Source organism: Orcinus orca, chromosome 3, assembly GCF_937001465.1.
Source record: "Orcinus orca chromosome 3, mOrcOrc1.1, whole genome shotgun sequence".
NCBI lineage: Eukaryota > Metazoa > Chordata > Mammalia > Artiodactyla > Delphinidae > Orcinus > Orcinus orca.
The window spans coordinates 109,963,198-109,976,411 of NC_064561.1; the positions used below are offsets into that span (position 1 = coordinate 109,963,198).

At 32.2% G+C, this 13,214-nt stretch overlaps 1 protein-coding gene across 10 annotated transcripts in view; it reads left to right on the forward strand.

Annotated features, from left to right (window-relative positions):
• Positions 1 to 13,214, forward strand: part of FAM172A (family with sequence similarity 172 member A) — a 428,090-nt gene that overhangs the window by 166,785 nt on the left and 248,091 nt on the right. For all 10 annotated transcript variants that reach the window (XM_033401173.2, XM_004263530.4, XM_049708431.1 and 7 more), the window contains one exon: positions 8,892 to 9,110. In XM_033401173.2, the coding sequence (XP_033257064.1) occupies positions 8,892 to 9,110 (219 nt within the window). The remainder of the gene's footprint in view (positions 1 to 8,891; positions 9,111 to 13,214) is intronic.

Genomic DNA, 13,214 nt, shown 5'->3' on the forward strand with positions numbered 1-13,214 from the left:
ACATTCTTGACATTTCTAGTAGAGCCTGTATGATCTAAGCCAGGGCTGGAAGGGTTGAAATTCTAAGGTTGGCTTAGAACTATGCATGGCTTACTTCAGAGCCCTGTGTCACTGTGTTCATTAGTTTAAAATCCCCATTAACCCTTCCCTTCCACATAACAACTATCTTCAATATTATTTCACATCAGAACTCAGATGGACATACTGCTTTTTTTCTACTTCAAACGTTTTTAAGAAGGAATTAAAAAATGGAATTTTAAAATTAGGATTACCTAATCATTATGTTTTTAAAAGACCACATGTCAGTACTGTCTATTCATTAATTTTTGCCCATGATAGATTATTAATGTAAATAACATTACTAAGTGCACATGAAAGTAATTCTGTTGCTGCTGGCTGATACTAGATGAACACATTTCTATAATTTACAGTAGTAAATAATGAATTTGATGCTTAAATTGCTTAAGAGACAGAAAAACATGATCGTTAGGAAGCTAGTTTCCTGACTAAAAAGCACAGATTTGACAATTAAGGCATATGTTTTTAAACTAAAAACATTTTGTGTCTAAAAACAACTGATAGTTGGGGAAATCTTTTTCCTACCCTCTGCTTTCAGCACCATCCTGATACTCTGAAACACAGGCATGAGACATTTGAAACTTTGAAAATGATAGTATTTTGTTTACATAATTTCATCACTTCTTGTCATTCTATGAGAAGTTTATGCCCAAGGTTTGAAGTCATAATGTGACATTTATTTTTACGCAGAGTAAGGCAGTTATCGCATCCTGTTGGTTTGCAGGGGTATGACTTGTTGACTGTCTCATACTATAACTTATTTGCTATTATTGTGTCCTGTCTCTTTGAAGGAAAATTAAGTTGTGATTAATGTTGGCGAGTAGTTGTGGGTTTTTTTCCCAAAACAAAGTCCTTTACCTCCATATTTCAGGTTCTTGTGACACTTTTTCCTGAATATGCATATTATAATGCAAAAACTTTAAGCCATTATGAATTTTTATATGTTTTATATATACCAAAGGGTCACAGATGGTAGAAAGATTTGTTACCATGAGGTAGAGTAGCATTTTGTGATTACAAAATTAATCTGTCTCTAAATCTGTTTAAAGAGTTTTTGTCATCTAATGAGCAATATAAATTATTAATATTTTCATGTTCTTGGGGACATTCACAGCCATAATTTTACCAACACAGCTGTTTGACCCGGTGACATCATGTTTTGCATATTTTTGCATTTTAATGAGTTAGTCATTTAAAAGGTTACAAAGAAACCATAACTCATAAGTAATTAAATTATTTAGCAGAAGAAGTATGAGAAGATCTTCTGACATAGGTCAGTGTGGGAAGGGGAATTCATAGCTGTACTCAGTTGCACCTGTTTATTAGGAGGTAGATGTGTTTAAAAGATTTTCCCTTAGATTATGAAATGGTTTTATTTGTTAAAATATCTGGATGTATATACAATGTGCATGTACACACAAACACACACACACACACACACACACACACACATTCCTAAGAGGTACACTTTCCTTGTGATGGAGTAAGTTTAAATAATACTCGTAACACAAACACAGCTTACTATTTATGATTACTCATCCTTGAAAGTCTAGCTAGATTGGCTTTAGAAATATTTTATAATGATTTTTTCTTTTTTTTTTCTTTTCATATTCCTCTTCCTATTGAAGAATAACATGGCTTCATGTAGAAATTTTAGGAATTTGTACTTAATTATTATTTGGAATTTTCTACTGAGTGGAAATATCTTAAAATGAAAGGTGACCATAAGTATAGCACTGTACCTAGCATAGTGCTTGGTAGATAGTAGCTGCTTATTAAATACTTGTTGTGTAAAATCAGTGTTTAAAGAATGATTGACTCAGTGAATACTTGGGATCTTTCATTATGTCCTCATGCTTGCAAGTGGACTTCGGAAACACAAGCAAAGCACTGATATATTCTTGAAAAAACAACAAAAATATTTTAGACATGCTATTTTAATTGAGGGAATAGAAGAGAAAGGTGACATATTTTAAGATAAAATGATTTATGTACCACAGTTCGTAAGCAGGTTTTAAGAGTAACTTAAAAACAATATGTTTGTATTGTATATGATTGGGTAAGAGTGATATTTTGAAAGACCATGTGCCTACCATCTATAGCTACAGTATTTACACAATTTTATAATGCTAATAAGTTAAGAGAACATTTAAGACTTTAAACCATAAAGGCATAGCTAGCATGCAGAACATACATATCATAAGATAAATTTGTCCATTCAAGTCGGCTTGGGAACATGTAATAAAGGAGGTGTGTCCATAGGGTTCCCTGTATCCACTTAGGCATTTTGATCTGTCACTGACTGGGCAACAGTTGTAACTTGTTACTTCTTTTAGTTTAATGTATGTTTGTGTCTTTTTATGAGAATGAGAAGCAAAGAATATAAAATATTTCATAATGCTGTAGTATTAAATCATATTTCTGCCATTTATAATGAATGGTAAATGTTTTTATAATGCTATTGTACATATGGAATGCTTTGATAAATAAGATATTGATGATTAGAAAAGAAATTTGTGATATTTAAGCAACATAACGTTCTAAAGCCTAGGAAAAGTTAGAAACAGAGCAGGTGATAATGTGAGTAAGTGCAAAGTAAATGTTTTAAAATAAATAGCACTTGGTTGACCTGATGTCAGAACCGGAGACAAGGGTGTGTGTTTGTCAATATATCCTTCATGTTTTACAGACTCCTAAGGGAACAAGGGAAGATACAATTTCACCTTTTCTGTGCCAAAACATTTTAATTATATCTTCTTCCAGCTACAGCGGTTCAGTAACCAAGGAGCTGACATTGATGCATGTGTTGATAAAGCTGCAAACATTCAAAATGAGATTAACAAAGATTTTGAGCAAAGGGTGACAGCTAATTTTGCACAGTATTCTGCATCTAATTCAGGCCAGCGTAATAATAGAATATTTTATAACTGTTTTGTTATTCAAAAGGACTTTTATGATGCATTTGTGTTTGTGGATATCTTTGTAGCATACTCAAAAATTATCCTATGGCTTAAAACTATTTGCATCTGTGTTATAATGCTGAAACAATATTAAAGGGGAAAAAACCCTCTTATAATAAGTTTTTTTGTAATTGTACTTTATCCTTTGGAACTCTTTGCATTTACCTTAATTTATCCCGGTACACTAGCTAGGGAAGGTATAGAGATGGCAAACATATATTTTCTAATATTGCTTAGTATGCACTAATACAATGACCAAGAAAAGTTATATTCGACTTATTTAATTAATGAAACTGTAGTTTCTTTATGTTCTTGAGCTTCTTTGAGCACATTTCAGTGTATTTCTTTTCTCTTCTATTCTCTACTTGAAAGCAGCAGACAGTCTTCTTTCACTTTTCTTTTTGTTTGTGAAATTTTCTTTTCTTTTTTTTTTTTATCCACTCTCTTCTCCATCTGCTTTCACTTTTGTTTGCTTGGGCCGTCTCTCATCCCAACTTGATAATGAGGAATGCAGTGTGACCCTGACCTCTATCAGCCCATGCATGACCTTCTGACTCTACCATATAACCTTTGACCTTCTCTTTGACAGGTTGATTAATTACCCTGTGTTATGATTTATGAGTAAGTGCTATGTAAAAATAATAGACAACAGGTGGTCCTCCGAAAACTTTTTGTGGCATGTTTTCTTTTACTGACTAACTTGATGAGCTATTTGAAGTTGGAAACTTATTGGGTAATCTATGTTGGTTCACATTATGGTATTTTTATACCGTGGAACACAACATTAGAATTTAGGGAACTACAAGTCAAAGCATGGTCATGACAGACATTTTACAAAATATTAGCAGGGTGCTGTTACCTAAATGCAGTTGGGAAGAAGCACAAAACAGAGTCAAGTGACATTTCAGGCGTTTCAGTCCCAGGTCACGTCTTGAGAAAATTGCTGAAATAATGGAGGGGGCATTTTTCAAGCAGAGCTGCAGCTCCAACAGCTATGTTTACTTTAACGCTTCACTAGTGACTTCTGATTGGTTGTCATGACCTCATCTCACTGTTGCACCTAGGATGTTGCAACAGTGACATATACATACCCTTCCTGAGAAAAAGATGAGAAGAAACACAACATACATCTTTCAGAAAAGATGAATGGACAGTAGTAGATATAGTTTATAGATAAGACACTTTGGGTTTCATTTCCCTTGAGGATGGGCACCTATCTTCTTTCAAACCCAGCAGATAGAATGCTGAACGTGAAAAATGTGATTGATAAATCTGTGTAAAATGATCTCTTACGGAGCCTTGCCTGAAGACCAAAACAGATAGTTCCGTAGGTCAAAGGATTATACTCTGGCCCCTGACCTCTTTGGTCACATGTGGCTTGGCAGTATTGGCAGGTTAATATGTAGAGCTGAGTACTTTCAGCTGATTTTTTATGTAGCCAACCACAAGAGATTTGAAAAGATGTAGAATTTGCTCCTATTTTCCGATTTCCTTATAATTGGTAATTAATAGGCAAATTAACTTAGATAAATCTTCAGTTTTGGCAAGGTTTCATTGGGGTCAAAAGTACATTCTGTTTCTGGCCAGGCATTTTAAAATTTTATCTATTTGTAGAATCTTCTCCATAAGTGCATTTCTGTACTGATTTAATTTCTTAAGCAAGATTTCCTCTTTGGTTCTTTGTGTTTCGCATCACCTGTCTGTTCTAGACCCCTGACCTAAGCCATCATTTGTTGATTGAATGATAAATGAACTATTATTTATTAGTAAGTGCATCTGTAGACTTCAAAGTAAAGGAGGCCCAGAGGCCTGTGTATTCTGTTTAAATCACAGCAAGCACTGTGATGAATAAAATGCTACGTCAAGCAGTAAAATTTTGGGAGTTTCTGATTAAGATCCCATGGTTTATACCTTATAAACACAGGTTTAATAATGAAACTATAGTTATAGCTACAAAAGGGTAGAAAATAGGATGAGGTAAATTAAAGAGCTAAAGCTTACTTTTACCAATATCTGTCCTCTTGATCACCTTGATCTTCTATTAGACTGTGCGATCAAACATAAGAGTTAATTAACAACTTTATGTATGCTTTGTCCCTTGAAATGTTGGATATTGGAATTGATTTGGGTGAATCATTACAAAAGATGCCAGAAGTTTTATTTATTTAGTTGTAGAATGTTAGATAATCAGTTTGATCACTTTATCTTGGTAAAGATAACAGAACTTTCCATGTACATTTGAAATGACCAAAATTTTCATCGTAGGAGAAATTTAGCATGCTTAAGGAATAATTAAATTAAAAATACTTCAATATAAAATGTTTAATGTTCTAAGCATTAATTATGGAGATCTCCTTTGGAGTGGCAGTGCACAGTTCTTTTATGATATTATATTTGACGCCTGGTTATATAGAGCAGTTTTATAAAACTTTATGGGTACATTTGTTAAAGGTTAAACTAGGATCTCCTCTTACTTATTTCTGTGTGTACTGATTGAGTTACTTGGGATAGAAAGAATTGATTTTTAAAATGGTGTTTATTCTCTTTGTTTAAGATATAAATTGATATCATTCTATTTAAAACAGTTAAGTTTAACTTCTGGTTTGTGGTCTGCTTTGTTTACTCTGACTATTTACTTTGACTCCTTAGTTTACATATATTAATGTTAACATGGAAAAGCTCTTTGTAGCTTTATTATGTAAAAGGATTTTTTGGACAATGTTTACATGTGGCAGAGAAAAAGAGGAACAGATGAAGTTTTACTACATATCTTTAGGTGGGATAGTTAACTTTATTTTGTTGCTCCAGCTTTCTCCTACTCATAAAATGGTTATGAATGGTCTCTGTGAATATTGCATTAATTATCAGGAAAATTTTATTTGAAAAATGTAAGTTTTTTACAGAATGGTAATTGAATTTGCAACAGAGACATTTATTAAAATTAGCTCTCATTTCCACAGAAAATGTTCCTGAATATTTTTTGATTGTTATTCCATTAATTAAATTTGCAGATGAAATATCTAAATGATAAAATATTTTCTGAATAAATCAAACGTTTAAAGAAAAGCATTCATTGTTGAAATTTATATGATAAAAATTATTTAATTGATTTATATAGTCATGATTTAAAAATAGAATCATTTTTCATCTGTTGATGCCTTGGTGAAAAATTGACATCATGTCTTTATAAAATTGGAGAAATGAGTCATGTAATTTTCAGTTACATAATCGATAACTTAGACAAATACTACTACTTTGATGATTTATGTGTTTCTGGTTTTTATACTTATTTAGATGGGACATATCAAATTTCATAGTTCATTTAAAATCAAGTAGGCACAATAATTTCTCAATCTATGATTTGCAAAAATTAAAGTAAAAACTTCTGCTCAAATAAATCTGGCATTATGCAAATATTATTTCTAGTGATTAAATTATAAACTAGGGTGATAGCTTTCTCATTTTTGGTGACTATAAATTTTGTCTAAAGAATTTACCTTTATTTGGAGTTTATTCATTGTGCAAAGATGATGTTCATGTTTTATCAATTTATTAAAGTCCCACTTTGTTACCTTGAGTTTGAAATTTTTCATATTATCATTAAAATGTAATATATCACTATTTTCATCTCTAAGAACTCTAAGATTCTGTTTTGGTCTTGCTAACCCTAACTCTTGTAAGTATGAAAGGCTGTGTGTGTGTGTGTGTGTGTGTGTGTGTGTGTGTGTGTGTGTGTGTGTGTGTAAAGTTCAGTTCACTCAGAGAAGGCAGGGAAGAAACATGACAGGAGACCACTTACTCACGGTAGAGAATCTAGTAAGGAGGCAATTTTCTTTTTGGCCTATGGTGACCTTTTTTGACTATGTTCCTTACACCAGAGGCAGTGTACTGAATGCCTCTATTTCAGCCTGTTTAGCAGAGTGCAACAGTGTTCTTTAACTTACTTTTGGTGGGAGGAGAAGTTATAGCTGAAATTTGAGAAGGGCGTGAAAAGTTGTAAGAGGCACAAGGAAGAGGGGTAGGAACTTCCTTCAAATGTGATTTTAATAACTAGTCAAGTGTGTCCAACTGTAGAAAATCACCGAGTGACAATATGTCTACCTGACAGTGATCACAATGAATTACAAGACTTTTGAATAGCTATACAGATTAGAATAAAGCAGAACCAAATAAAATATCTTTTGTTGGTAAAACTTTGACTTACCAGCTAAGAAACTTAAAAAAACGATCTTGCCTTGTGTTTTGTTAATGAACATTTAAATTTAAAAATTTGTAAAGTGTTTTATAAGCCTTTCATGAACAAGGTATGAAAGGTTTTATTTAAACACATATTGAGGAATATGTGGTATTTTGTTTATCAGTTTGGTATATATTATTCTGTAGTTTTCATATGTGTAAGACAACTATATCTTAATTAACAGCCCTATCACTAAAATCAAAACTTCAGTGATCTTGAAAATCTCCAAACCATATCATGGTTTTAGACAATAATATCAACTGATTGGGGGGAAATTGAAACAATCCCAACGAAGTTTGTATGTAGTTTGTGAAATCAACTATTAGAAAAGCCAACAATGTGTAGCAATGTAGCATATTTACAAATAAGGACAATAGAGTCTATGCTTAATATTGGCTTGTATTACTGCTCTCAGTTTTTTTTTTTAATTATCATATGTTTGGTTTGGCAAAAAACAATTAAATTTAAACTTGATGTAGAAGATTCTACAGTTACAGTTTTGGGAAAAGTATGTACTTTTTTTTTTTTTTTAGTAAGGATGAGAATTTTTTAAGCTTTATTTTTAAGAGCTCTTATTTTTTAAACATAATATAACGCATGTTTTAAGTATGACCTTACAAGATTTTACCAGACAAAATAGGGCACCCACAGTACAGAACTGAATAGAAAAGACAAGATATAAATAGCTTCAAAAATATGTGTGGCTTGTCAGTGGTAATTGTTTTTCCTTCTCTATTTTCTCATGGTTAGATTATTCCATCATTTACAATATAAGTGCCAAAAGTTTCTTTAATTATAACTATAGAAAGGTTTGCCTTGCTAGAATTAAGTCAGACAGGAAAACATGTTTTTAAAACTTTAAAAAAAATATAATAGCTCAATAAGCTGTATTTTAAATTCTGGAACTTGTTTCCTGGTACTAGTTCTTAATAAAGAGAAATTTTTATGGTAGTTGAAAAATAAAAGAAATTTCAGGATTAAAAACTTGGTTCCATACATTACAGTAAGACATTATTTTGTTTTGTGATTTGTGTGCCTTCCTGAAAGAAGAGAGGTGAAAAGAATCCAGTATGCATAGGTAGACATTCTGTGTTCCTGATAATAAAGACTTGTAAATCTGTAGGCTGTTTACTCCTCTTTAATTGCTTATTCTTTTTTTAAGTTAAAACAAATAAAAAATACTCATTAAAGTGCAATTGTAAAGGAACAGAAATCCAGCAAAATGTGGTTGGAATTGTAAACTTCAATTTCAAAGAGGTTATTTTCTCAAAATATGTATTATAAATATTAATGTGGTTTGAAAGTGTACTTGCTATTTGATAATTTATTTGAATCATTTTGGGGGTTCTTGGAGATCTAGTACTTTTTTAATTTAAGCTTTATTATTTTAATGTGTTACAATTATGTCTTTTTGATCTTATAGACAGTCTATGCTTATTTCTACACACAATACATAATTTTAAATCACTTTCTGTTGGAGAAACTAAAACTATATTATAAAGGAATATTTTAGTGAATATGTAACTATATTAAATCACTGAGATTTTAAGAACGTTTTTATGAATTGTAATGATTTCTAATATTAAATTATGCTGCCTTTTTTGCTTTCAAAACAGGAAGGATATGGAGTAATAGTACTGAATCCCAATGAAAACTATATCGAAGTAGAAAAGCCGAAGATACATGTACAGTCATCTTCTGATAGTTCAGATGAACCAGCAGAAAAACGGGAAAGAAAAGATAAAGTCTCTAAAGAAACAAAGAAGCGACGTGATTTCTACGAGAAGTATCGTAACCCCCAAAGGGAAAAAGAAATGATGCAGTTGTATATCAGAGTAAGTAATAAGCAAGATCATTACTTTCCTTCATTATTTCCTTTTCCTTTTTTTTTAAACCACAACAGCAACTAACATTTATTGAAAATCTTCCATATGTTCAGACCTGTTCTAAGCAATTTTACATTCCTTTTCTTTATTTATAGTTTATTTTCTTAAATTATTTTGTTTATTTTTTTTAAGTGTTAATTTTTAAAGATTTATTTCCCAAGGGTGTTATTTGAAATGTTTTCTGTTTTTTATTCAAAGTAACAAAACGCATTCTTATTTCAGTGTGATATTTTATTTAAGTCTCAAAATCAATTAATAATGCACTGTACAAACATCAGTCTTCGTCTTGGGTGGTTATAGTTTTAATGCATTGTTTTCCTATGAGCAACCATCCATCCACAGTTTCTCAGCCTAACTTCTGAAGGCTGATGGAGGGAGGAAGAGTAATTAATATCTTAATAAATATTTAAGCTAGAATAGTTTAGGAATAGTGTAATGAGGGAACTCTGTCCTTTGCTCTTTTCTTATCCAGTGAACCTTTGCACTTTGTAATGCTAGCAGCATGGGATCGTTATAGCAGTGCTGCCCAAGGAATTCTAATTCTATAGGGGGCACAAACAATTTTATTTGCCCTTTGACACATTCTGCTTGATATACCACTGTGCATTATATATATATGACAGATTCATGCAATTTTCAAAGCCCTTATTATGGGTGCTAGAAATATAATTTAATAGTACAGTATGTCCAAAATGCTATTGGGTAAGTAAAATAGTAAATTGATATGTTCTTCAAAAGTGAGCAATTCAGAACATTTAAATATAGACAATTTAACATTTTATAAATTATACTGTGAGATAGTAATAAAGTTTCAGATTATTCAACTTGAGCTATTTTTACATTTACTTTAAAATTCATTAATAAAATATTTTATACCACCTTTGAGGCAAAATATGTAGCTTTATAAGTTATTTTCTTTATTTTACTTCTAGTTCATGGCATAATCGCTATACTTTTGGGAATTGTACTCCAGACATTCAACACATTTGATTATAGGTCAGTCTGTTGAGTAAGTTAGGACAGTTAAGCAACATATAAATTCTCAGGACCCCCCCAAAATATATCCAGATCAAGACTACCTAAAGCGTGTCATACAATGAATCAAGCAAAAGTTAGGCAGATTACAATATTTAAATGTCTGAAAAGCATCTCACTATTTAATATATTGTTTGAGAAACAAAAACAATGATTAGATTTGGAATTCATAAGTAGCTTGTTCATGTAGTTATATTACTGCCTTTCTTTGCCATGACTGCATCAGGGTCCTGATGTCACCTTCTTCTCTATTGGTTGTCCTGAGCTTCCTAATTAATATGATCCATTCTGTCAACCACCATCTTAAGATAGAATTTAAAAAAAAATTCCCCCTTATATCTGGATTCCAAAAATGAATTGTGTAAGTTTTTGAAATATACAAATCACTCGCAATATTCAGTTTTCTATGTAAAATGCAAACAAAAAGTGAGTTTGCGTATTAAGTTTTTTACTTCTTAAACAGTTTCTTTTATTTGCCTATGATATGTACAGATTAATCATCTATTTCTGACATCTGTCTTTTAAATTTTATTTCTTTTCTATTTTCTCTTTATCATGTCACTATTGCTTTAATTTTTCTCTTTTGTTCTCTTGTATGTGTGCATTTTCTTTATTCTTTTTTCACGTCTGTTTTGTTTATTTCTGCATCTATTTTTTTATTGTACCAAGGGAAAAAAATATTTTTATGTCGCTTCATTAAGATCTACCTTTCCCTTTGTCTTTTTTTCTTTGTTTTATCTCTTCTACACTCCTGCTATTTTTACTTCTTATCATGTCTTTTTGCCTCTTTCTTTCTTGTCCCATTTCACTCGTCTAGGTTTTCATTGAAAGCACTAAGAGACAAAAATAGACTCATGTAGATAACACAGCTTTATACCTGATAGTCTTAGTTATGAATGTTATTTTTCTTAATAAACACCCTTTCTCTTAAAATCTTCCAGAATTGTGCAAAATAGCAGAGCTAAGCTGACACTCTTCAAACATACTTCTAGATAGTAAGGCATGATCCTGTAGTGGGAAAGAGAATAATGGTTCATCTTGTGTCAGGTGCCTTAATCCTTAGGTAATTTTGATCCACGCAAGAAGTGACTTCTAGTACTCTCCTTTCCTCTACATATCTCCAAATATGTATTTGTAATTTTCAGACACAGAGCATGTATGTGATGAGGATGAATTAACTTTTATTTATATACTTCTTAACCATTTACATTTTGAAATCAATCATCTATTCTTTGGAACAACCCCATGAGCTAGGTAAATCAAATAATTTCACCCTTATTTTATAGTTAAAGAAACTGATGCATAGATGGTACATTTTTGTCTAGGATCACAGAACTACTAAATGATGGAACTAAGTGTTAAAACTAGTGCTTGTGATTACTGTAGATTCTTGCTCTCTTTCCTCTTTACCACATTGTTCTAACTGGTTGAAAATAAAATATGTATCTGAAATATGAAAATTAAACCAATTATAATAAAAGCATGATATGATACAGTAAACTACGTTTGATGATTATATAGATTTTTGACCAGTTATCATTTAATGGACACTAGTAACTGTCAGTAAACAATTTATTTAGTATGTTTATAATATATAAATAATAATGTTAACACATTGACCAGGCGATTTTTGCAGAAACTAGTGCCTGTGGCCGCAATACATCTCCAGTCAAAAATGTGTTAAAAAATTTAATATGATCAATAATACTGATCCCATTTTACAGATGAGGAGACTAAGAGTCAATACTTAGTAAATTTCCTGAGGTCACATAGCTCTTAACGTAAGGTCCATGGGGCAGGGACTTAGTCTGTTTTTTTTCATTGCTGTAACCCAGAGCCTAGAACAGAAACATAATAATAAATATTTGTAGAACAGAGCCTTCATAATAATTTTTTATTTGATAAATAGGATGGTAGAGCCAGGATTAAAATCCCAAACTACTACTGCTTTCTCTAATATGTCTTGCATTATTAAAGTATACTACTTGATCTTCTGTGAGGAAACATTCAAAGAAACCAAAACGAAGAAAAATTACATTGTTGATCCCCTACCTAATCCAGTAACTGAGAAGACATTCTGAAAATTAATGATAAAAAATCGGTTTGTGGCTTCCCTGTTGGCGCAGTGGTTGAGAGTCCGCCTGCCGATGCAGGGGACACGGGTTCGTGCCCCAGTCCAGGAAGATCCCACATGCCGCGGAGCGGCTGGGCCCGTGAGCCATGGCCGCTGAGCCTGCGCGTCCGGAGCCTGTGTTCTGCAACGGGAGAGGCCACAACAGTGAGAGGCCCGCGTACCGCAAAAAAAAAAAAAAAAAAAAAAAAAATCGGTTTGTCATGATTTATTTGATACCTTGATTGACCTATACATTTTCATCTGAATATATAAAAGTGAGATACCCTATTTTCTTTTTTAGCTATATCTTCATGATGCTAAAATTATGGATGAAAATGGAAATATTTATGCCAACCTATTGCTATTTCTGTTTTACACACTTGCTCATAAGAGTACAGCCAGGCTATTGTACTTGCTCTACCCTGTATACACTTTGTGCTTTATGGAATCTGTAACTTTGCTTTTCTGTTCTTTCCCTTAATTCAGATTCTGTCCATGTTGTAGTGCCCAGCTGAAATCCCACTCATCCACACCCATCATATTCAGTGACCTCTCCTTACTAACACTGTTGGGAGTTGTCATGATTAGTTAACTTGAATGGAATTTATCATGTTCTATCTTGAGCTATCTCTTCTGTCTCATAATATTATTATCAATTTATCTTTCATGCCTTTCCATTATAGCCCTACAATCCTTTGAGCATGCTTTATAGATTTTGGAATTGCATATCAATCCTTATGAATAAGCAGATAGGAGCCAGTTTTTACAGTAGTACAGTGCATACTGCAAGAAAGTCAGGAACTGATGCTAAATCTACTAACTAGGATCCAATCCCCTGGAAGGAGACTAAAGCAAAAAGACTAGGCCTTAGTCTAGGGATACCTAGATAATGTGACTTGCAGCAT